Source organism: Phocoena phocoena, chromosome 6 (assembly GCF_963924675.1).
Source record: "Phocoena phocoena chromosome 6, mPhoPho1.1, whole genome shotgun sequence".
Lineage (NCBI taxonomy): Eukaryota > Metazoa > Chordata > Mammalia > Artiodactyla > Phocoenidae > Phocoena > Phocoena phocoena.
The window spans coordinates 29365945-29387815 of NC_089224.1; the positions used below are offsets into that span (position 1 = coordinate 29365945).

General features: G+C 38.8%; 1 protein-coding gene across 1 annotated transcript in view; it reads left to right on the forward strand.

Annotated features, from left to right (window-relative positions):
- The window catches only part of FANCC (FA complementation group C), a 174851-nt gene that overhangs the window by 84715 nt on the left and 68265 nt on the right, over window positions 1–21871 (forward strand). Inside the window, exons 4-5 of the mRNA XM_065879434.1 lie at window positions 13780–13893; window positions 14809–14873. Coding sequence (XP_065735506.1) covers window positions 13780–13893; window positions 14809–14873 — 179 coding nt within the window. The remainder of the gene's footprint in view (window positions 1–13779; window positions 13894–14808; window positions 14874–21871) is intronic.

A 21871-nucleotide genomic window follows, 5' to 3' on the forward strand; every position in this document is an offset into this window, starting at 1 on the left:
TTCAAAATGGCAGCATCTCTGCTGGCCAAGGTCTGAATACACCAGATACTTCTGTGAAAGCTTGAGAAAAGAGAAGATTAAACATGTTGTGCTGTACCTCGAGGATTAAATTTTTGGGCCAAGAATAATTGAATAAATTGGATTGAACTAACAAAAGGTTTGTTTTCTTATTTGGGTTTGCTGGGGAAAAAAATGTTTTTCAAATGTATAATTTTTATTTAAGCATATCTGAGATAATTTTGTAATTTTCCAGTGCCCCTTTCAGCAAAGATGGTCCTTGCTACTTACTGATTCTCCTGTCCCTTCTGGGTGCTCTAATACTGTTGCATACTCATAGGTTGCCACAGGCAGAGCTGCACCAAAGCAGTTTTTTATTCAATGAAATCACATCCACCTCAATGTGCCAGGTTCCAGTCAGTGTTATGAAATTAAGTAATACTCTTTGAAATAAAAATACATAGCAATGTAATGTTTTTTTCCAGTATTATTATGTGGGTATTTCATGGACTAAAACTTAGGAAATTGTGAAAAGATTTATCATTTTGTACTGTAATGAGGTCACAAAGGAATCCTGCAATAATTCTATTGTTCAATGAGTGTAAATGAGCGATTCATTCTAAGGAGTTTGATTCAGCTAAGGTTTATTGAAATGCCAAGGGCAAATTAACAGTTGCTCTAAAGAATATAAATATTAGTAAGACAGTCTTTTCCTTGGAGAGCCTGTGTGCTAACGAGTAGAATGGGGAAATATAACTACAAGGCAGAACTTGGAAGGCATTGCGAGAGAAATACGAATAGGATACCGTGGAGATTTCAGGAGAATTCTATCTCATACTGTTGGGAACTGGAAGAGGAATCTTGGAGAAAGATGGATTTTGAAAGATTGGTATACCTTTGGCAGCTAGAGATGAGTGAGGGTTCTTGGGTTTCTCAGGAGAAAGAAATGGTATGGCAGTGGGAAAGGGCTGGGTGAGTCTGGAGACCAGCAGCGAGTCTGATGTTACCAAATCACAGGGATCAAAGAGAAAGATTGGGAGAAATAAGTTTTGTGGGTTTTTTAAAACATCATTATTGGAGTATAATTGCATTACAATGGTGTGTTAGTTTCTGCTGTATAACAAAGTGAATCAGCTATATGTATACATATATCCCCATATCCCCTCCCTCTTGTGTCTCCCTCCCACCCTCGCTATGCCACCCCTCTAGGGGGACACAGAGCACCGAGGTGATCTCCCTGTGCTATGCAGCTGCTTCCCACTAGCTATCTACTTTATATTTGGTAGTGTATATTTGTCAATGCCACTCTCTCACTTCGCCCCAGCTTACACTTCCCCCTCTCCGTGTCCTCAAGTCCATTCTCTACATCTGCGTCTTTATTCCTGTCCTGCCCCTAGGTTTATTAGAACCTTTTTTTTTTTTTTTTAGATTCCATAACTATGTGTTAGCATACGGTATTCGGTTTTCTCTTTCTGACTCACTTCACTCTGTATGACAGTCTCTAGGCCCATCCACCTCACTGCAAATAACTCAATTTCGTTTCTTTTTAGGGCTGAGTAATATTCCACTGTATATATGTGCCACATCTTCTTTTTTATTTATTTTTTTTCCGGTATGCGGGCCTCTCACTGCTGTGGCCTCTCCCGTTGTGGAGCACAGGCTCCGGACATGCAGGCTTAGCGGCCATGGCTCACAGGCCCAGCTGCTCCACGGCATGTGGGATTCTCCCAGACTGGGGCACGAACCCGTGTCCCCTGCATCGGCAGGCGGACTCTCAACCACTGCACCACCAGGGAAGCCCAGTGCCACATCTTCTTTATCCATTCATCTGTCATTGGACACTTAAGTTCCTTCCATGTCCTGGCTCCTGCAGATAGTGCTGCAGTGAACATTTTGGTACATGACTCTTTTTGAATTATGGTGTTCTGAGGGTGTATGCCCAGTAGTGGGATTGCTGGGCCATATGGTAGTTCTATTTTTAGTTTTTTAAGGAACCTCCATACTGTTCTCCATAGTGGCTGTATCAATTTACATTCCCATCCAACAGTGCAAGAGGGTTCCCTTTTCTCCACACCCTCTCCAGGATTTATTGTTTGTAAATTTTTTGATGATGGCCATTCTGACCATTCTGAGGTGATATCTCATTGTAGTTTTGATTTGCATTTCTCTAATGATTAGTGCTGTTGAGCATCTTTTCATGTGTTTGTTGGCCATCTGTATATTTTCTTTGGAGAAATGTCTATTTAGGTCTTCTGCCCATTTTTGGATTGGGTTGTTTGTTGTTTTGATATTGAGCTGCATGAGCTGTTTATATATTTTGGAGATTAATCCTTTGTCAGTTGCTCCGTTTGCAAATATTTCCTCCCATTCTGAGGGTTGTCTTCTTGTCTTGTTTATACGTTTCCTTTGCTGTGCGTAAGCTTTTGAGTTTCATTAGGTCCCATTTGTTTATTTTTGTTTTTATTTCGATTTCTCTAGGAGGCGGGTCAGAGAGGATCTTGCTGTGATATATGTCCTAGAGTGTTCTGCCTATATTTTCCTCTGAGAGTTTGATAGTGTCTGGCCTTACATTTAGGTGTTTAATCCAGTTTATTTTTGTGTATGATGTTAGGGAGTGTTCTACTTTCATTCTTTCACACATAGTTGCCCAGTTTTCCCAGCACCACTTACTGAAGAGACTGTCTCTTCTCCATTGTATGTTCTTGCCTCCTTTATCAAAGATAAGGTGACCATATGTGTGAGGGTTTATATCTGGGCTTTCTGTCCTGTTCCATTGATCTATATTTCTGTTTTTGTGACTGTACCATACTGTCTTGATTACTGTAGCTTTGTAGTATAGTCTGAAGTCAGGGAGCCTGATTCCTCCAACTCCGTTTTTCTTTCTCAAGATTGTTTTGGCTCTTCAGGGTCTTCTGTGTTTCCATGCAAATTGTGAAATTTTTTGTTCTAGTTCTGTGAAAAATTGCCATTGGTAGTTTGATAGGAATTGCATTGAATCTGTAGATTGCTTTGGGGAGTATAGTCATTTTCACAATGCTGATTCTTCCAATCCAAGGACATGGTATATCTCTCCATCTGTTTGTATCATCTTTAATTTCTTTCATCAGTGTCTTATAGTTTTCTGCATACAGGTCTTTTCTCTCCTTAGGTAGGTTTATTCCTAGGTATTTTATTCCTTTTGTTGCCATGGTAAATGGGAGTGTATCCTTATTTTCTCTTTCAGATTTTTCATCATTAGTTTATAGGAATGCAAGAGATTTCTGTGCATTAATTTTTTATCCTGCTACTTTACCAAATTCATTGATTAGCTCTAGTACTTTTCTGGTGGCATTTTTAGGATTCTCTATGTATAGTATCATGTCATCTGCAAACAGTGACAGTTTTACCTCTCCTTTTCCAATTTGGATTCCTTTTATTTCTTTTTATTCTCTGATTTCTGTGGCTAAAACTTCCAAAACTATGTTGGATGATAGTGGTGAGAGTGGGCAACCTTGTCTTGTTCCTGATCTTAGTGGAAATGGTTTCAGTTTTTCCCATTCAGAATGATGCTGGCTGTGCATTTGTCACAGATGGTCTTTATTATGTTGAGTGTGCCTACTTTCTGGATGGTTTTTATCATAAATGGGTGTTGAATTTTGTTGAAAGTTTTTTCTGCATCTGTTGAGATGATCATATGGTTTTTCTCCTTCAGTTTGTTAATATGGTGTATCACGTTGATTGATTTGCATCTATTGAAGAATCCTTGCATTCCTGGGATAAACCCCACTTGATCATAGTGTATGATCCCTTTAATGTGCTCTTGGATTCTGTTTGCTAGTATTTTGTTGAGGAATTTATGCATCTATGTTCATCAGTGATATTGGCCTGTAGTTTTCTTTTTTTGTGACATCTTTGGTTTTGGTATCAGGGTGACGGTGCCTCGTATAATGAGTTTAGGAGTGTTCCTCCCTCTGCTATATTTTGGAAGAGTTTGAGAAGGATAGGTGTTAACTCTTCTCTAAATGTTTAATAGAATTCGCCTGTGAAGCCATCTGGTCCTGGACTTTTGTTTGTTGGAAGATTTTTAATCAGTTTCATTTTCAGTGCTTGTGATTGGTCTGTTTATATTTTCTATTTCTTCCTGGTTCAGTCTTGGAAGGTTGTGCTTTTTTAAGAATTTGGCCATTTCTTCCAGGTTGTCCATTTTATTGGCATAGAGTTGCCTGTAGTAATCTCTCATGATCCTTTGTATTTCTGCAGTGTCAGTTGTTACTTCTCCTTTTTCATTTCTAATTCTATTGATTTCAGTCTTCTCCCTTTTTTTCTTGATGAGTCTGGCTAATGGTTTATCAATTTTGTTTATCTTCTCAAAGAACCAGCTTTTAGTTTTATTGATCTTTGCAGTTGTTTCCTTTGTTTCTTTTTCATTTATTTCTGATCTGATCTTTATGATTTCTTTCCTTCTGCTAACTTTGGCGTTTTTTTGTTCTTCTTTCCCTAATTGCTTTAGGTGTAAGATTAGGTTGTCTATTTGAAATGTTTCTTGTTTCTTGAGATAGGATTGTATTGCTATAAACTTCCCTCCTAGAACTGCTTTTGCTGCATCCCATAGGATTTGAGTCATCATCTTGTCATTTGTTTCTAGGTATTTTTTGTTGTCCTCTTTGACTTCTTCAGTGATCTCTTGGTTATTTAGTAGTGTATTGTTTAGCCTCCATGTGTTTATATTTTTTACATACTTTTTCCTGTAATTGATATCTAGTCTCATAGCGTTGTGGTCGGAAAAGATACTTGATATGATTTCAAGTTTCTTAAATTTACCAAGGCTTGATTTGTGACCCAATCTATGATCTCTCCTGGAGGATGTTCCATGAGCACTTGAAAAGAAAGTGTATTCTGTTGTTTTTGGATGGAATGTCCTATAAATATCAATTAAGTCCATCTTTTTTAATGTATCATTTAAAGCTTGTGTTTTCTTATTTATTTTCATTTTGGATGATCTGTCCATTGGTGAAAATGGGTTGTTTAAGTCCCCTACTATTATTGTGTTACTGTCGATTTCCCCTTTTATGGCTGTTAGCATTTGCCTTATGTGTTGAGGTGCTCCTGTGTTGCGTACATAAATATTTACAATTGTTGTATATCTTCTTGGGTCGATCCCTTGATCATTATGTAGTGTCCTTCTTTGTCTCTTGTAATAGCTTTTATTTTAAAGTCTATTTTGTCTGATATGAGAGTTGCTACATCAGCTTTCTTTTGATTTCCATTTGCATGGAATATCTTTTTCCATCCCCTCACTTTCAGCCTGTGCGTGTCCGTAGGTCTGAGGTGGGTCTCTTGTAGACAGCATATATACGGGTCTTGTTTTTGTATCCATTCAGGCAGTCTTTTGGTTGGAGCATTTAATCCATTTACATTTAAGGTAGTTATTGATATGTATGTTCCTCTTACCATTTTCTTAATTGTTTTGCATTTGTTATTGTAGGTCTTTTCCTTCTCTTATGTTTCCTGCCTAGAGAAGTTCCTTTAGCATTTGTAGCAAAGCTGGTTTGGTGGCGCTGATTTCTCTTAGCTTTTGCTTGTCTGGAAAGGTTTTAATTTCTCTGTCAAATCTGAAGGAGATCCTTGCTGGGTAGAGTAATCTTTGTTGTAGGTTTTGCCCTTTCATCACTTTAAGTATGTCCTGCCACTCCCTTCTGGCTTGCAGAGTTTTTGCTGAAAGATCAGCTGTTAACCTTATGGGGATTCTGTTGTATGTTATTTGTTGCTTTTCCCTTGCTGCTTTTAATATTTTTTCTTTGTATTTAATTTCTGATAGTTTGATTAATATGTGTCTTGGCGTGTTTCTCCTTGGATTTATCCTGTATGGGACTCTCTGCGGTTCCTGGACTTGACTGACTATTTCCTTTCCCATATTAGGGAAGTTTTCAACTATAATCTCTTCAAATATTTTCACAGTCCCTTTCTTTTTGTCTTCTTCTTCTGGAACCCCTGTAATTCGAATGTTGGTGTGTTTGATGTTGTCCCAGAGGTCTCTGAGACTGTCCTCAGTTCTTTTCATTCTTTATTCTGCTCTGCAGTAGTTATTTCCACTACTTTATCTTCCAGGTCACTTATCTGTTCTTCTGCCTCAGTTATTCTGCTATTGAACCCATCTAGAGTATTTTTAATTTCATTTATTGTGTTGTTCATCGTTGTTTGTTTCATCTGTAGTTCTACTAGGTCCTTGTTAAATGTTTCTTGCATTTTGTCTATTCTATTTCCAAGATTTTGGATCATCTTTACTATCATTATTCTGAATTCTTTTTCAGGTGGACTTCCTATTTTCTCTTCATTTGTTAGGTCTGGTGGTTTTTTATCTTGCTCCTTCATCTGCTGTGTGTTTTTCTGTCTTCTCATTTTACTTATCTTACTGTGTTTGGGGTCTCCTTTTTGCAGGCTGCAGTTCGGTAGTTCCCGTTATTTTTGGTGTCTGCCCCCAGTGGCTAAGCTTGCTTCAGAGGGTTGTGTAGGTTTGCTGGTGGAGGGGACTGTTGCCTGTGTTCTGGTGGATGATGCTGGATCTTGTCTTCTGGTGGGCAGAACCGCATCCAGTGGTGTGTTTTGTGGTGTCTGTGAACTTAGTATGATTTTAGGCAGCCTCTCTTCTAATGGGTGGAGTTGTGTTCCTGTCTTGCTAGTTGTTTGGCATAGGGTGTCCAGCACTGTAGCTTGCTTGTTGTTGAGTGGAGCTGGGTCTTACCGTTGAGATGGAGATCTCTGGGAGAGCTTTCATCGCTTGATATAACATGGGGCCAGGAAGTCTCTGGTGTGTCAGTGGCCTGAACTTGGCTCTCCCACTTCAGAGGCTCAGGCCTGACAGACGGCCAGAGCACCAATTCCCTGTCAGCCACTCAGCTCAGAAGAAAAGGGAGAAAAAGAAAGAAAGAAAGAAAGGAAGCAATAAAAGTTATTAAAATAAAAAATTTAAATATTATTAAACATAAAAAAATAAGAAAGTAATAAAAAAAAAGAACAACCAAACCAAAAAACAAATCCACCAATGATAACAAGCACTAAAAACTATACAAAAACAGAAAAAAACACAAAAAATCAGACAGACAGAACCCTCGGACAAAAGGTAAAAGTTTCTTTGAGGACTTTCAGCTTTCAGGGTAAGGCTTGGCCAGTAAATTGTGGATAATTTCAGCCCTTCTCATGGTAGAAACCACCCATCACCCCCTAGACCTATGGCAGGCAGCTCTACCTACATTCCTAGATAGGCTTGCAGGAAAAAGGGTGAGCAGCGCTTGATAAATTTTGGTGTAATATCAAAGGAGAATATGTGTAATTGTGTGAAGAAGCTATTAAAATACTCCTGCGTTTTAAAACTACATATCTCTGTGGGGCTAGACTCTCCATATAGTTCAACCAAAAAAAACATATTGCAACAAATTAAATGCAGAAGTAAATACAAGAATCCAGCTGTCTTCTTTCAAGCCATATAGGAAAGAAATTTGCAAACGTATAAAAGAGTGCCCGGCTTCCCTGGTGGCGCAGTGGTTAACATTCTGCCTGCCAATCCAGGGTACACGGGTCCAAGCCCTCGTCTGGGAAGATCACACATGCCATGGAGCAGCTAGGCCCGTGCTCCACAACTACTGAGCCTGCGCTCTAGAGCCCATGAGCCAAACTATAGAGCCCGCCTGCCTCAGCTACTGAAGCCCCTGCCCCTGGAGCCCGTGCTCCGCAACCAGAGAAGCTACCACAGTGAGAAGCCCACGCACTGCAACAAGAAGCCTGCGCACTGCAACAAAGAGCGGCCCCCACTCACTGCAACTGGAGAAGGCCTGCCCGCAGCAACAAAGACCCAGTGCAGCCAAAAATAAGTAAATAAGAAGAGCACACTGTATACTTAAAAAAAAACAAAAGAAACCTGACAGACAGAACCCTAGGACAAATGATAAAAGCAAAGCTATACAGACAAAATGACAAAAAGAAGCATACAGATACACACTCACAAAAAGAAAAAAAGGAAAATATATATGTATATTAAAAAAAAAAAAGAGAGCAACCAAATCAATAAACAAATCTACCAATGATAATATAAGCTCTAAATACTAAACTAAAATAAACATAACACCAGAAACAAAATTAGATGCAGAAAGCCAACCCCAAGTCCACAGTTGCTCCCAAAGTCAACCACCTTAATTTTGGGATCGTTCATTGTCTATTCAGGTATTCCACAGATGCAGGGTACATCGAGTTGATTGTGGAGATTTAATCTGCTGCTCCTGAGGCTGCTGGGAGAGATTTCCCTTTCTCTTCTTTGTTCGCACAGCTCCCGGGGTTCAGCTTTGGATTGGGCCCTGCCTCTGCACGTAGGTCGCCTGAGAGCGTCTGTTCCCGCCCAGGCAGGACGGGCTTAAAGTAGCGGCTGATTAGGGGGGTCTGGCTCACTCAGGCCAGGGGGAGGGAGGGGTACGGCATGCGGGGCGAGCCTGCGGCGGCAGAGGCCAGCATGACGTTGCACCAGCCTGAGGCGCGCCGTGTGTTCTTCTGGGGAAGTTGTCCCTGGATCACGGGACCCTGGCAGTGGCGGGCTGCACAGGGTCCCGGGAGGGGAGGTGTGGATAGTGACCTGTGCTCGCACACAGGCTCCTTGGTGGATGCAGCATCAGCCTTTGTGTCTCATGCCCGTCTCTGGGGTCCGCGCTGATAGTCGTGGCTCACACCCATCTCTGGACCTCGTTTAGGCAGTGCTCTGAATCCCCTCTCCTCACGCACCCTGAAACAATGGTCTCCTGACTCTTAGGCACGTCCAGACCTTTTCCCGGACTCCCTCCCGCCCAGCTGTGGCGCACTAGCCCCCTTCAGGCTGTGTTCACGAAGCCGGAGCCTTAGCTCCCAGCCCCCACCCGTCCTGGCGGATGAGCAGACAAGCCTCTCAGGCTGGTGAGTGCTGGTCGGCACCGATCCTCTGTGCAGGAATCTCTCCGCTTTGCCTTCTGCACCCCTGTTGCTGCGCTCTCCTCCGTGGCCCCAAAGCTTCCCCCCCCACCCACTCCCCATCTCTGCCAGTGAAGGGACTTCCTAGTGTGTGGAAACTTTTCCTCCTTCACAGCTCCCTCCCCGAGGTGCAGGTCCCATCCCTATTCTTTTGCCTCTGTTTTCCTTTTTGCCCTACCCAGGTACATGGGGAATTTTTTGCCTTTTGGGAAGTCTGAGGTTTTCTGTCAGCGTTCAGTAGGTGCTCAGTAGTTGTTCCACATATAGATGTATTATTGATGTATTTGTGGGGAGGAAGGTGATCTCCACATCTTACTCCTCCACAATCTTGAAGGTCCCTCCTCGGGAGAAGTAAGTTTGACCAGGTAGGCTGAGGCCCTGTAGGGGAGGCTATGCTTAGGAATCCAGTGAAGGATTGGAGTAGTAGGGGTTACAGGAACATTTCCCATGTCTTTGCCCACACACCATGGCTGCTTTTCCACCGCCCTTCTCTAATCCCTCTAGTCATTTTTCTCCGTCTAGCGCAGCCATCATTACACACCCTCTCTTTCCTATACCTCCTTCTCCTCTCTCTTTCTCTCCTTCCCTAGCTGTCAGAATCAGCTCAGAAGTCATCATCTCTGGGAGCACTCTGAAACCCTACAGTTAGAATTAATCATTACTTCCTCTGTTTCCACAGTGATTGTCTTACCCCTTCATTATAGCACTTAGTGCGTTTTGTCTTGTATTACGGATATTTCCATCTCTCTCCCTTCATCAGATTGTAGGGGGCTTCTTATCACAATAGCCCTGGTAGAGTGGCTTGAATGCAGATCATACTTAATATATGTTTGTTGATGAATGAATGAATGAATAAGGGATCCTTGTTTACCAAAGTTTTTATTTATATTATGTGTAAAGAGATAGATGTAGTAGAGACCAAAGTGGTGGAAATTCTAAAGGACTTTAATGATCAGATGAAGAAATTGTTTGGAGAAGTATAAAATATGTGCTCTGTCTCAGTTCAAGAGTATTGACCACAATTTGGCTCTCCTAACCCTTTGCCTAAGTATAAACCACAGCCCTTCTTCCACACCCATACCCTGCGCCAAACCACAGCCTCATAGCTCCAGCTTTACTAACCCGCCTGTGAATGTGCTGCCTGTTACAAGATGGAGTGGATACAATGAGACTAGGACAAGAAAGAACACCTGAAAACAAGGGAAATGGACTTTCCCCTGATTTATTTAAAACTTTTCTTCTCAAAAGTTCACTTTCATGGTATAAGCAGCTTTTTTTTTTTTTTTTTTGGTTTTTTTTGTTTGTTTTTTTAAACAAGATGTTGGGGGTAGGAGCTTAATTATTTATTTTTGCTGTGTTGGGTCTTCGTTTCTGTGCGACGGCTTTGTCTAGTTGTGGCAAGCGGGGGCCACTCTTAATCGCGGTGCGCGGGCCTCTCCCTATCACCTGCTCTCTTGTTGCAGAGCACAGGCTCCAGATGCGCAGGCTCAGTAGTTGTGGCTCACGGGCCTAGTTGCTCCGCGGCATGTGGGATCCTCCCAGACCAGGGCTCAAACCTGTGTCGCCTGCATTAGCAGGCAGATTCTCAACCACTGCACCACCAGGGAAGCCCCCTGGTGTAAGCAGTTTTAAGTGGCTTTTCAAACATTAGCAGAGTTCAGACTCATACATGAATCAAAATTGGGCTTAAAATGTTTTATGCACAGCTGTGTTGGTTCCTGCACTTTCCACGCTTGAAGGATTTTAGATCACTAGTCAGCGTGTTGCATTTGCACATTTTCTTTATGCCTTTCAAATCGGAGCCTATTCATATACATGCACATCTTTTTGTAGATAATGATTTATGTATTTAGAAGCTCACTTCCTCATCAGTAAAATGAGGGGGTTGGAGTAGAAGATTTCCAAGATTTCTTTGTCAGCATTTTAAAATGAGTCAATTATTGTGTGACTGTAGGAATTAATTTTTGTCCAAGGGCCAGTGCCTACAGAATCTTTAATGGTTTTTTCTTCAGAATGTTTGCCACTAGATGGCAGTAAGAAATATTATTCTTAGCGATGAGAAGTACTTATCAATTTTTAAGTTTACTTTAAAAGAGAGATTTGTAGGTCTAAAGTTTAAGGTGTCTGTTTTGAAGTTATGTAACCATAGCCAGGCCTCAATATGTTGTTTCTAGGACTTATGCTTATTTCATCCAGGGATAAAACTCTTGTGTCCCTTCATAGCAATTTGTATTAGGGAATTATGAGAAAAAACACTTAAGTTAAAGCACATAATTGCATTTTACAAAACATTTTTTTATGATAAAAAGTAAGATATGGTAATTGTAGAAACTTTGGAAATACAGGTGGTATAAAGAAGAAATTTTAAATCACTCCCAGAAATAATATATGTTAACTGTCATGTTTCTTCCTAGTATTTTTTTGCATATAAAATTAATATCACATTGAATATACAGTTTTTACACCTTGATTTTCAAACTAATGTTACATTGTCTTTTCCTATGTCATTAAATATCTTTTTTACAATGTGATTCATGCTGTTGGATAAACCAAGATGGATTCAACCAATCCAATGTTGTTGGGTGCTTTGGTTGCTTCTAGTTTTTCACTGTTATAAGTAATACTGTCATGAACCTAAATCTTTCCTTAGGATATATTTTTGGAAATCAAATTACTGGATAAAAGGATATGAATTTTAATGCTTCGGTTACATATCATCAAGTGACTTCCCAGGAAGGCTTTACAAATTTGTGCTCCCAGGACTTCCCTGGTGGCGCAGTGGTTAAGAATCCGCCTACCAATGAAGGAGACACGGGTTCGAGCCCTGATCTGGGAAGATCCCACATGCCGTGGAGCAGCTAAGCCTGTGTGCCACAACTACTGAAGCCTGTGCACCTAGAGCCCGTGCACTGCAACAAGAGAAGCCACCTCAATGAGAAGCCAGCCCACCACAACAGAAGAGTAGCCCCCACTCGCCGCAACTAGAGAAAACCCATGCGCAGCAACGAAGACCCAACACAGCCAAAAATAAATAAGTAAATAAATAAATAAATAATAAATTTATTTATTTAAAAAAAAATTGTGTATCCAACAGCAATGGAGTGCCCCTTACCACATCTTTGCCAACGCTGAGTATTAAGGTACAGGGTTGTTTTTCTTTTTTTTCTTTTTATTATTATTATTTTTTTTGTGGTACGCGGGCCTCTCATTGTTGTGGCCTCTCCCATTGCGGAGCATGGGCTCCAGACGTGCAGGTACAGCGGCCATGGCTCACGGGCCCAGCCACTCTGCGGCATGTGGGATCTTCCCATATCGGGGCACGAACCCGTGTCCCCTGCATCGGCAGGCGGACTCTCAACCACTGCACCACCAGGGAAGCCCCTGGATTATTTTTATATTGATAAAATCATTTCTGTGTATACAATTTTGCATCTTCCTTTCTTCATTTAACATTATAACCATTTAAAATGCTGTCATAAATTCTTTATAAGCATTTTAATGGCTTACAGTGAGCCATGGTATTGAGGGTATTATAAATTAATCATTCCCTGCTGTTAGACGTTTTTTACTATGAGAAATAACACTGTAGTGAACATCTTTGAGCATAATCCCCATCATGATATTTGGATTTATTTCCTTAAATGTATGTTAAAAGCTCTGAATGCTTTTAAAACCTTTAATATACACTCTCAAGTTGTTTTCTATAAAGTAGGCCTCTACCAACCTATAAGGTGTCTTCACGTTACAAACATCTAGGCAGACATAGCCCTGGCAGTCCAAGCATGGGGGTGGGTATGGTTTGTGTTATACTTGCTTACACTCTATAGGTGCCTTTGTGCAGTTCACAATAGCAGTGATGTGTGGATCCCATTTGTATTTTTCCAATACCTCACACAGAGTACCTGTTTCAGAGAACCCAGATTAGCTTTAGGTATTCATGTCTTTAAAAGTCTTTAATTCATTTAATGGAAAACGTTATGTTGATATTTAAATTTGCCTTTTTGATTATGAGGCTGAACATTTATCCATGTGTTTCTTAGGCATTTGTGTTTTGTCTTAGAAATTATCTGTTCATACTCCTTTTTTATGCTCTTAGTATTTGTCATATGGTATTTTGCACACTGATTTGATTACATTTGTCTGTATTATTTGTTGTTAATATTCTTCATAGTTTTGTGCTTATATTATTCGCTGGAAAACACAAGAGTTTTTTTGTTTTTTCATTTAAAATGATCAGTGATTTGCTTCCTTGATTTTCAGTTTACAGAGTTCTTCCCCATTCAGACATGTGAAAAGTACTTGTATTTTCTTCTTGTTTATTATTTTATTTCAGTTTTACATTGATCTCTTTAATTTACAGTAAATTCAAGTATATTTTAATAAATAACGTAAGGCGAGAATCTAATTTTTTTCAAATAGTTTTCCTAGCACCATTTATTGCATAATCTTTCCTTTGTGATTTGTGGTGCATTCCTTTTTATGTATTAAATTATCATCTCTACTCTGATAAAAATATTTTACTGAGTTTGAAAACAGTAAAGACCACATTTTTAATATGGTGAAAGCACTGTTCATTAGTTATACATTTTTTTCACTGTTAGTATTTGTTTAAATTTACTTAATGTAATAATTTTATCACTAACTTATTTCTTCTTTATACCTGAATCAAAGTGACCTGAGTTATTTGGACAAATTAAGTTATTCGTTTCATAGAGACCACCCCATTTGCAAATGACCCAGATTCTAGGCATTATATATAATGGGGACTTACATTCATTTTTAAGACCTTTTTCTCTTTCTGTTTATGTTTTTTAGGGGTTGTTATCTCATATACTTTCCACATTCAGATTTAATATAAAAGAAGTTGATCTTTTTACTCAAGTTCTTGGGTATGCACCCACAGATTACTATCCTGGTTTACTTAAAAATGTGAGTATTTTTAATTTATTAGTATTGAAATTTTCATTGCTTAATGTACCATCTGAAAAAAAGGTGAATGGAAATATTTCAGTCCTCCAGGAGAGATGTTTAACTTTTCTATGTTTATCTCTTCTTACCTTGGGTGGACTTATGACCATGTAAGGAAAAAATGTGAGATGGGAGATTATGAGAAAGAAGAAGGAAACCAGGAGAGGTTATTCTAAATCAACCAACCTCTCTGTCCCTTAACACATACATCTCATTTATTCTGTCAAAGATTTTTGGGAGAAAAGATTTCCTTAACCAATATAAACACAGCCTTTTACTGTTGGATGAATTTCGTATTTAAAAATAACCTGATAGGAATTTTATGTTAAAGCAAAATATTCAATAATAACAATCTTGTAAATAGTATTATATATTTACATCTTAGTATTAAAGCTGTGATTTCGTCTACCTTAAATTTTAACCAAATTCAAGAAATTTTAACTTATGGTCTTAACATAGCTCTTCTAAAAAATGTTATGAGATTTTTAATGTTTATTAACTATTCCTGTCTTTTGGAAGCTTTATACATGAATAACATTTAAAAAAAATAAAGAACTAAGTTAAGAAAGGAAAAAAGTAAGCTAACTCTAACATGGTTTTATTTTTAACAGGCTTGGTTTTAATTTGGGGGAAATTAATGACTTGTCTATTATTCATTTGCTTACATCAGAATATGGAGTAACAGACATTAAACATAAAATCCAGGTTATTAGTAAATGTGACTCGGCACTGCTTTGACAAAGTAAGACAAGGAACGGATTGGTGGGGAAAGAGAGTAGGGAATCTCAACGGAAGTATCACTCACATCAAGAAAAATAGAACTGATGTAATCCTGTTTGCAGCGTGAGTTAACCTGAAACTGATTTTGTTTTACAGATGGTTTTATCATTAGTGTCTGAACTCAGAGAGAATCATCTTAATGGATTTAACACTCAAAGGCGGTAGGTGTTAAACTAAACATCCCTATTCTTAAGTTTCAAAATGTATCAGTTTGGTTATAAGAGAAAAATTTTATAATTCTTAGGAAATGCATGTTCATAGTTATGGTTGTATTCTATGTGGAGAGGTTATTTTCAGGGGATACATGGCAAAATGGTAAGTTATACAAATTTTCTTTTTTTAATTACTATTCTCTCAACTCTCAGGTCAGTAAGTAGATCATGCAATGACTCTTGGGCACCCATTGAGTAAAAAGCCCCACATATGCAGTATGGGACACAAGAGGAAGAAGCATGCAGCTCAGTGCGAGTGTGTATCGTTCAGACACACACAAACACGACCAGAATATTTACAAGGCGATAGATATTTGATGTACACAAATAACCTATTTTAAGAAACATAATATTCCAAAATCTAGACTAAGCAAATCAAACAGATTCAGACAGATTTAAAGGCAATTAATCATATTACAAAATGTTTCTTCACTATATGAAGGAATTCAAAGTTGTTTTTATTGGTGAACATTTCATTTTTAACAACTCATTAAGAGAATCTGGGGGCCAAAGAAATTTGTGACATTTTTTTGGTAAAGCTATTGGAAATTAAAGCTCTATCAGAAATGGTCTTTGCCCTCAGCCTTTAGGAATCCTTTGCATTTAACCCCTTAAAATAAACTATAAAACTCTTAGATGAAAACACGGGAGAAAAATCTTCATGACATTAGATTTGGCAGGGATTTTTGGAATATGACACCAAAAGCACAAGAAACAAAGCAAAAGTAGATAAATTGGATTTCATTAATATTAAGCCAACACTTAGTAAGTGAGTGAAAACATTTGGGAATGATATATCTGATAAGGGACTAATATCCAGACTATAAAAAGAACTCCTAAACCTCAACAACAAGAAAAAACTCAGTTCAAAAATGGGTAAGAGGGCTTCCCTGGTGGCGCAGTGGTTGAGAGTCTGCCTGCCGATGCAGGGGACACGGGTTTGTGCCCCGGTCCGGGAAGATCCCACATGCCGCGGAGCGGCTGGGCCCATGAGCCGTGGCCGCTGAGCCTGTGTGTCCAGAGCCTGTGCTCCGCAGTGGGAGAGGCCACAACAGTGAGAGGCCCACGTACTGCAAAAAAAAAAAAAAATGGGTAAGAGACTTGATTGACACTCCTCCAAAGATGTACAGCTATCCAATAAGCACATTAAAAAATGCTTAAAATTACTAATTATGGAAGTGCAAATTAAAATCACAGTGGTATACCACAACATACCTAGTAGGATGGCTATAATTTAAAAAACGAACAAACAAAATGGAAAATGACAAATGTTGGCAAGGATGTGGAGTAAGTAGAACCCTTATACATAGCTGATGAGAGTGTAAAGTGGTGCAGCCCTTGTGGAAAACAGTTTGGCAGTTCCTCAAAAAGTTAAGCATAGAATTTCCATAAGTCCTAGCCATTCCACTCTTTGGTATATATTCCAAAAAATTGAAAGCAGGGATTTGAACAGATACCGGTAAACCAATGTTCATAGCAGCATTGTTCACAATAGCCAAAAGGTGGAGACAACCAAGTGCCCATCAACAGGTGAACAGATAAAACGTGGTATATAAATATAAAAGAATACTATTCAGCCATAAAAAGGAAAAAATCTTTTACATATCAAGAATGTGGGTGGACCTTAGAAACATCATGCTTTGTGAAATAAGCCAGCCACAGAAGGACAAATATTATATGATTCCACTTGTATAAGGTACCTAGAATAATCAAAGGTATAGAGGTAGGAAACAGAATAGAGGTTATCAGGGGTTTGAGGAAATGGAATTATTGTTTCATAGGTACATAGTTAATGTTGGGGATGATTAAAACTCTGGGTATAGACTGTGGTGACAGAAGGTGAATGTATTTAATACCATGGAATGGTTACCACTTGTAAATGGTTAAAATGATAACTATTATGTGTGTTTTACCAGAATAAAAAAAATTAAACAAGAAAAAAAACAAATGTGATACCACTATACACTCCCTCAAATGACTAAAATTTAAAGCACTCACATTAGCATGTGTTGGAAAGGATATGGAACTACTGGATTTCTCAGACACTGTTTTTAAGAATGTGAAGTGGGGTGACTACTTTGGTAAACAGTGTGGCGGTTTATTATAAAGTTAAACATACACTTACCACTGAGCCCACCAATTCCACTCTTGAGTATTGTCATGACAAATGAAAATGTAAGTATTAGCAAATATTTTATATATTCATAGCTGCTTTATTTGTAATAGTTCAAAACCGGAAGCAATCCAAAGGACCATCTGCAAATGAATTCATAAACAAATAAAAAATTATCTTTTACCACTGTTTAAAAAATGAAAAGACAGGTCATAGACTGTGAGAAAGTATTTTCAAATCATACATCTGATAAAGGGCTCATACCCAGAATATACAAAGATCCCAGTAATAAGACAAATGATCCTGTTATGAAATACACGAAAGATTGGAATACATATCACCAAAAAAATATATATGAATGGTTAATAAGCACACAAATGCTTGTATATGAATGTTCAAAGTGGCATTATTCATAGTAGACAAAAAATGGAAGCAACCCAAATATCCATCAACTCATGAATGGATAAACAAAATATAGTATGTCTATACAATAGAATACTATTCCTCAGTAATAAAGGAACAGTCTCCTGATTCATGCTATAATATGTATGAACTTCAAAAACATAATGCTTAGGGCTTCCCTGGTGGCACAGTGGTTGAGAGTCTGCCTGCCGATGCAGGGGACACGGGTTCGTGCCCCGGTCCGGGAAGATCCCACATGCCGCGGAGCGGCTGGGCCCGTGAGCCGTGGCCGCTGAGCCTGCGCGTCCGCAGCCTGTGCTCTGCAACGGGAGAGGCCGCAACAGTGAGAGACCCGCGTACCGCAGAAAAAAGAACCATAATGCTTAGTGAAAGAAGCCAGTCATAAAAGACCACATATTGTATGATTCCATGCTTATAGAATGTCCAGAATAGACAAATCATACTATAGAGACAGAAAGTAGATTAGTTGTTGCCTGGGACTAGAGGTAGATACAGGGATTTCCTGCAGATGAGTACAAAAGATCTTGAGGTGATGGAAATGTCCTGAAAGTGGATGATGATGATGATGATGGTGATGATGGTGATGGTTGTCCAAGTCAGTAATTTGTTAAAAATCTTTGAATTGTACATTTCAAATAGGTGCATTTTGTGGTATATAAAATATACCTTAAAAAGTAATAAGAGCCTGTAGGGTGCATGGAAAGCACTTACCATCATTTACATGTCAGGTAAAGACTTCGATTTAGCCTTGAGGTGAATGTTGAATAATGGATCTTTTGAATAATAGAATTAAAAATTACTGAAGGGGACTTCAAAAATCAATAAGATGCAGTGTGTACATACACCCCACACCAAACTCCCAATATAGGTAAAGTTGATTCTTAAAATTCAGCTAAAAATAAATAAAAACAAAAAGCTGTTAACAAATAGAAAAGGGCAGCCAGACGTAGAAGATATTTACAACTTGTAAAACAGACAAAGGACTAGTATGCAAACTATAGAAATGCCTCCTGGAAATCACTCATAAAGAGGCAAAGACTCCAGTATGGAAATGGACAAGCTATATAAGCAGGTCATTACCAAAAGAGGAAAACTGAATAAATAATAAACATTTAAAAAATTCTTTAGGAGTGATGTCAGCAAGGTAGAATAGGAAGCCCTAGTCCTGTTCCTCCACAGAGACACTAACTTAAAACTAGTGTATGACCCAAAGAACTTTATGGGACTTCAGAAATCAATTACAAAGTCACAATACCCCGGCAAACTCAGTCAAGCATAGCCATATCAAAACGGGTAAGAAAGCCATTTCATGTCAACCACAGTAGCCCCTCCCTTAAGCTGGCCTGGCTTGGGAGGGTTGGGAGGAAAAGTCCAGCTGGAAGTATCTCCCTTGGGAGGGAAAGACTGGAAAGTGTCCAGTGTTCTAACTTTTGGGGGGCTACCTGAGGGACTGCTATCTGTCCTTCCTGACTCTGACCACTGACAGGGAATCGGCATACTTTCAATTTCTGGAGACCATGGAGAGTTAAAGAGAGCTCAGCTGGTCTTTGTAGCAACAGAAAACTGGCAGTGCCACAGACAGGTTGGCTCAGGTCAGCATGATTAGGACAAAGTACCCAACTCACAACTTCTCTTTCGGGGTGGGGGTGGAGAGAAGAGTGGAATGTGCATACCATGTTACAACTTTTAAAGGGGCTACCCTAGAGATTAGTTTCCGTCTCCCCTGACTTGAGGCCGTAACAGAACCAGCATACTTTGGATGCCTGGGGGGCTGGAGAGAACAAAAGAGCTTAGTGGCTTGTTGCAGCATCAGAGAACCTGTGGTACCACAGATAAACACTAGAGGGAGGAAGAGATTATAAACTCCTGAAAAAGAAACTGGCAAAGCTCTAACTGGGAAATTATGTGCCTAGGCCCAGAGAAGATGCATCCCCAGAATATACCAAAAATTATAGGATGCAGGAAAAGCATTATTAAGAGGGAAATATCTAGTGGTAAATGCCTTCATTAAAAAAGAAGAGGGGACTTCCCTGGTGGTCCAGTGGTTAAGAATCAGTCTTGCAATGTAGGGAATGCCAGTTCGAACCCTGGTCAGGGAACTGAGATCCCACATGCTGCAGGACAACTAAGCCCATGCCTCAGCTAATGAGCCTGGGTACTCTAGAGCCCACGCACCGCAACTAAGACCTGATACAGCAAATAAATAAATATTTTAAAAATAATAATAATAAAATAAAAATAAAAAAGAAGAGATATCTCAGATCAACAACATAATTTTATATCTCAAGGAGCTAGAACAGGCTAAACCCAAAGATACAGCAGGAATGAAAAAAATAAAGATTACAACAGAAATAAACTAAGTAGCGACTAGAAAAAAACAGTAGAAAAAACTCAAAGACACTAAGGTTGGTTTTTTAAAAGATCAACAAAATTGACAAACCCTTAGCTAGACTAACAAAAACAGAATATTCAAGCAATAAATACCAGAAATGAAAGAGGAGACATTACAACTGATGCCATAAAAATAGTAAGAATCATAAGAGAGACTATGAACTTTCATACACCAATGAATTGAATAACCTAGAAGAAATGGGCAAATTTTTATAAACGTACAACCTATTAATACTGAATTATGAATTTAAAAATCTGAACAGATCTATAACTAGTAAGGAGATAGAATCAGTAATCAAAAACCTCTCAACAAAGACAAGTCTAGGACCAGATAACTTCACTGGAGAATTCTACTAAACATTTAAAGAAGAATTAATACCAGTCCTTCCCAAAGCTCTTTCAAAAAGTTAGAGAAGGGAATACTTCAATATTCATTTTATGGAGCCAGCCCTGATATCAAAATCATACAAATATACCACAAGAAAAGAAAACCAAGACCAATATCCCTGATGAATATTGATGCAAAAATCCTCAACAAAATACTAGCAAAAGAAATTCAACAACACATTAAAAAGCTGATGTAGGGCTTCCTTGGTGGCGCAGTGGTTGAGAGTCCGCCTGCCGATGCAGGGGACACGGGTTCGTGCCCCGGTCCGGGAAGATCCCACATGCCGTGGAGCGGCTGGGCCCGTGAGCCATGGACGCTGAGCCTGCGCGTTCGGAGCCTGTGCTCCGCAGTGGGAGAGGCCACAACAGTGAGAGGCCCACGTACCGCAAAAAAAAAAAAAAAAGATAAAAAAGCTGATGCAGCATGACCAAGTGGGATTTATTCCTAGCATGCAAGGATGGTTCAACATACAAAAATTAATCAATGTAATACACCATATTAATGGAATGATGTATAAAACCAAACAATAATTTCCACTGATATGGAAAAATTATTTGATAAAATTCAGTACCCTTTTGTGATAAGAACATTCAGTAGACTAGGAACAAGGGAACTACCTCAACCATAATAAAGACCATATGTTAAGGGCCCACAGGTAACATCAGACTCACTGGTGAAAGATTGAAAGCTTTTTTTTGAAAACCAGGAAGCAAAGGTACCCTGTCTCACCACTTGTTTTCAACATAGTACTGAAGTCTTGGCCAGAGCAATTAGGCAAGACAAAGAAATAAAAGCCATTCAAGTATAAAAGGAAAAAGTAAAATGATCTATGTTCATAGATGACATGATCTTATATGCAGAAAACCCTAAAGACTCCACAAGAAAGCGGTTAGAACTAAAAAATGAATTCAGCAAAGTTACAGGACACAGAATCAACACTCAAAAATCACTTTTGTTTCTATACACTAACAATGAGCAATCCAAAAAGGAAACTTTAAAAATCCCATTTGCAGTAGCGTCAAAAAGAAAAAATGTTTAGGAATAAACTGAAGGAAGTAAAAGACTTGCACACTACAAAACATTAATGGAAGAAATTAAATATGACACAAATAAATGGTAAGGCATCCTGTGTTCATGTATTAGAAGACTCCATATTGTTAACATATCCATACAACCCAATCAGTCTATAGGTGTGATGCAATTCTGTCAAAATCCAAATGGCATTCTTCTTTCGCAGAAATAGAAAAACATCCTAAAATCCATATAGCATCTCAAAGGACTCCAAATAACTAAAACAATCTTGAAAAGAAAAACAAAACCAGAGGCTTCATACTCCATGATTTCAAAACATAATTCAAAACTACATTCATCAAAATAATTTGCTACTGGCATAAAGCCAGACATGTAGACCCATGGAACAGACTAGCAGTGAAGTTGCAAAAAGATATCTGTAATATGTCATTACTTACATAAAATTTCAAAACACTCAAAACAATACTTACATATAAAGTAAAAGTGTTAAAAACTATTCAGAAATGATCTGCACCATTTTAGGGGAGTGCTAACTCCTGGAAGAGGAAATGGGATGAGAAGAAAGGTGTTTCAACTGTAACTGAAACATTTTATTTCTTA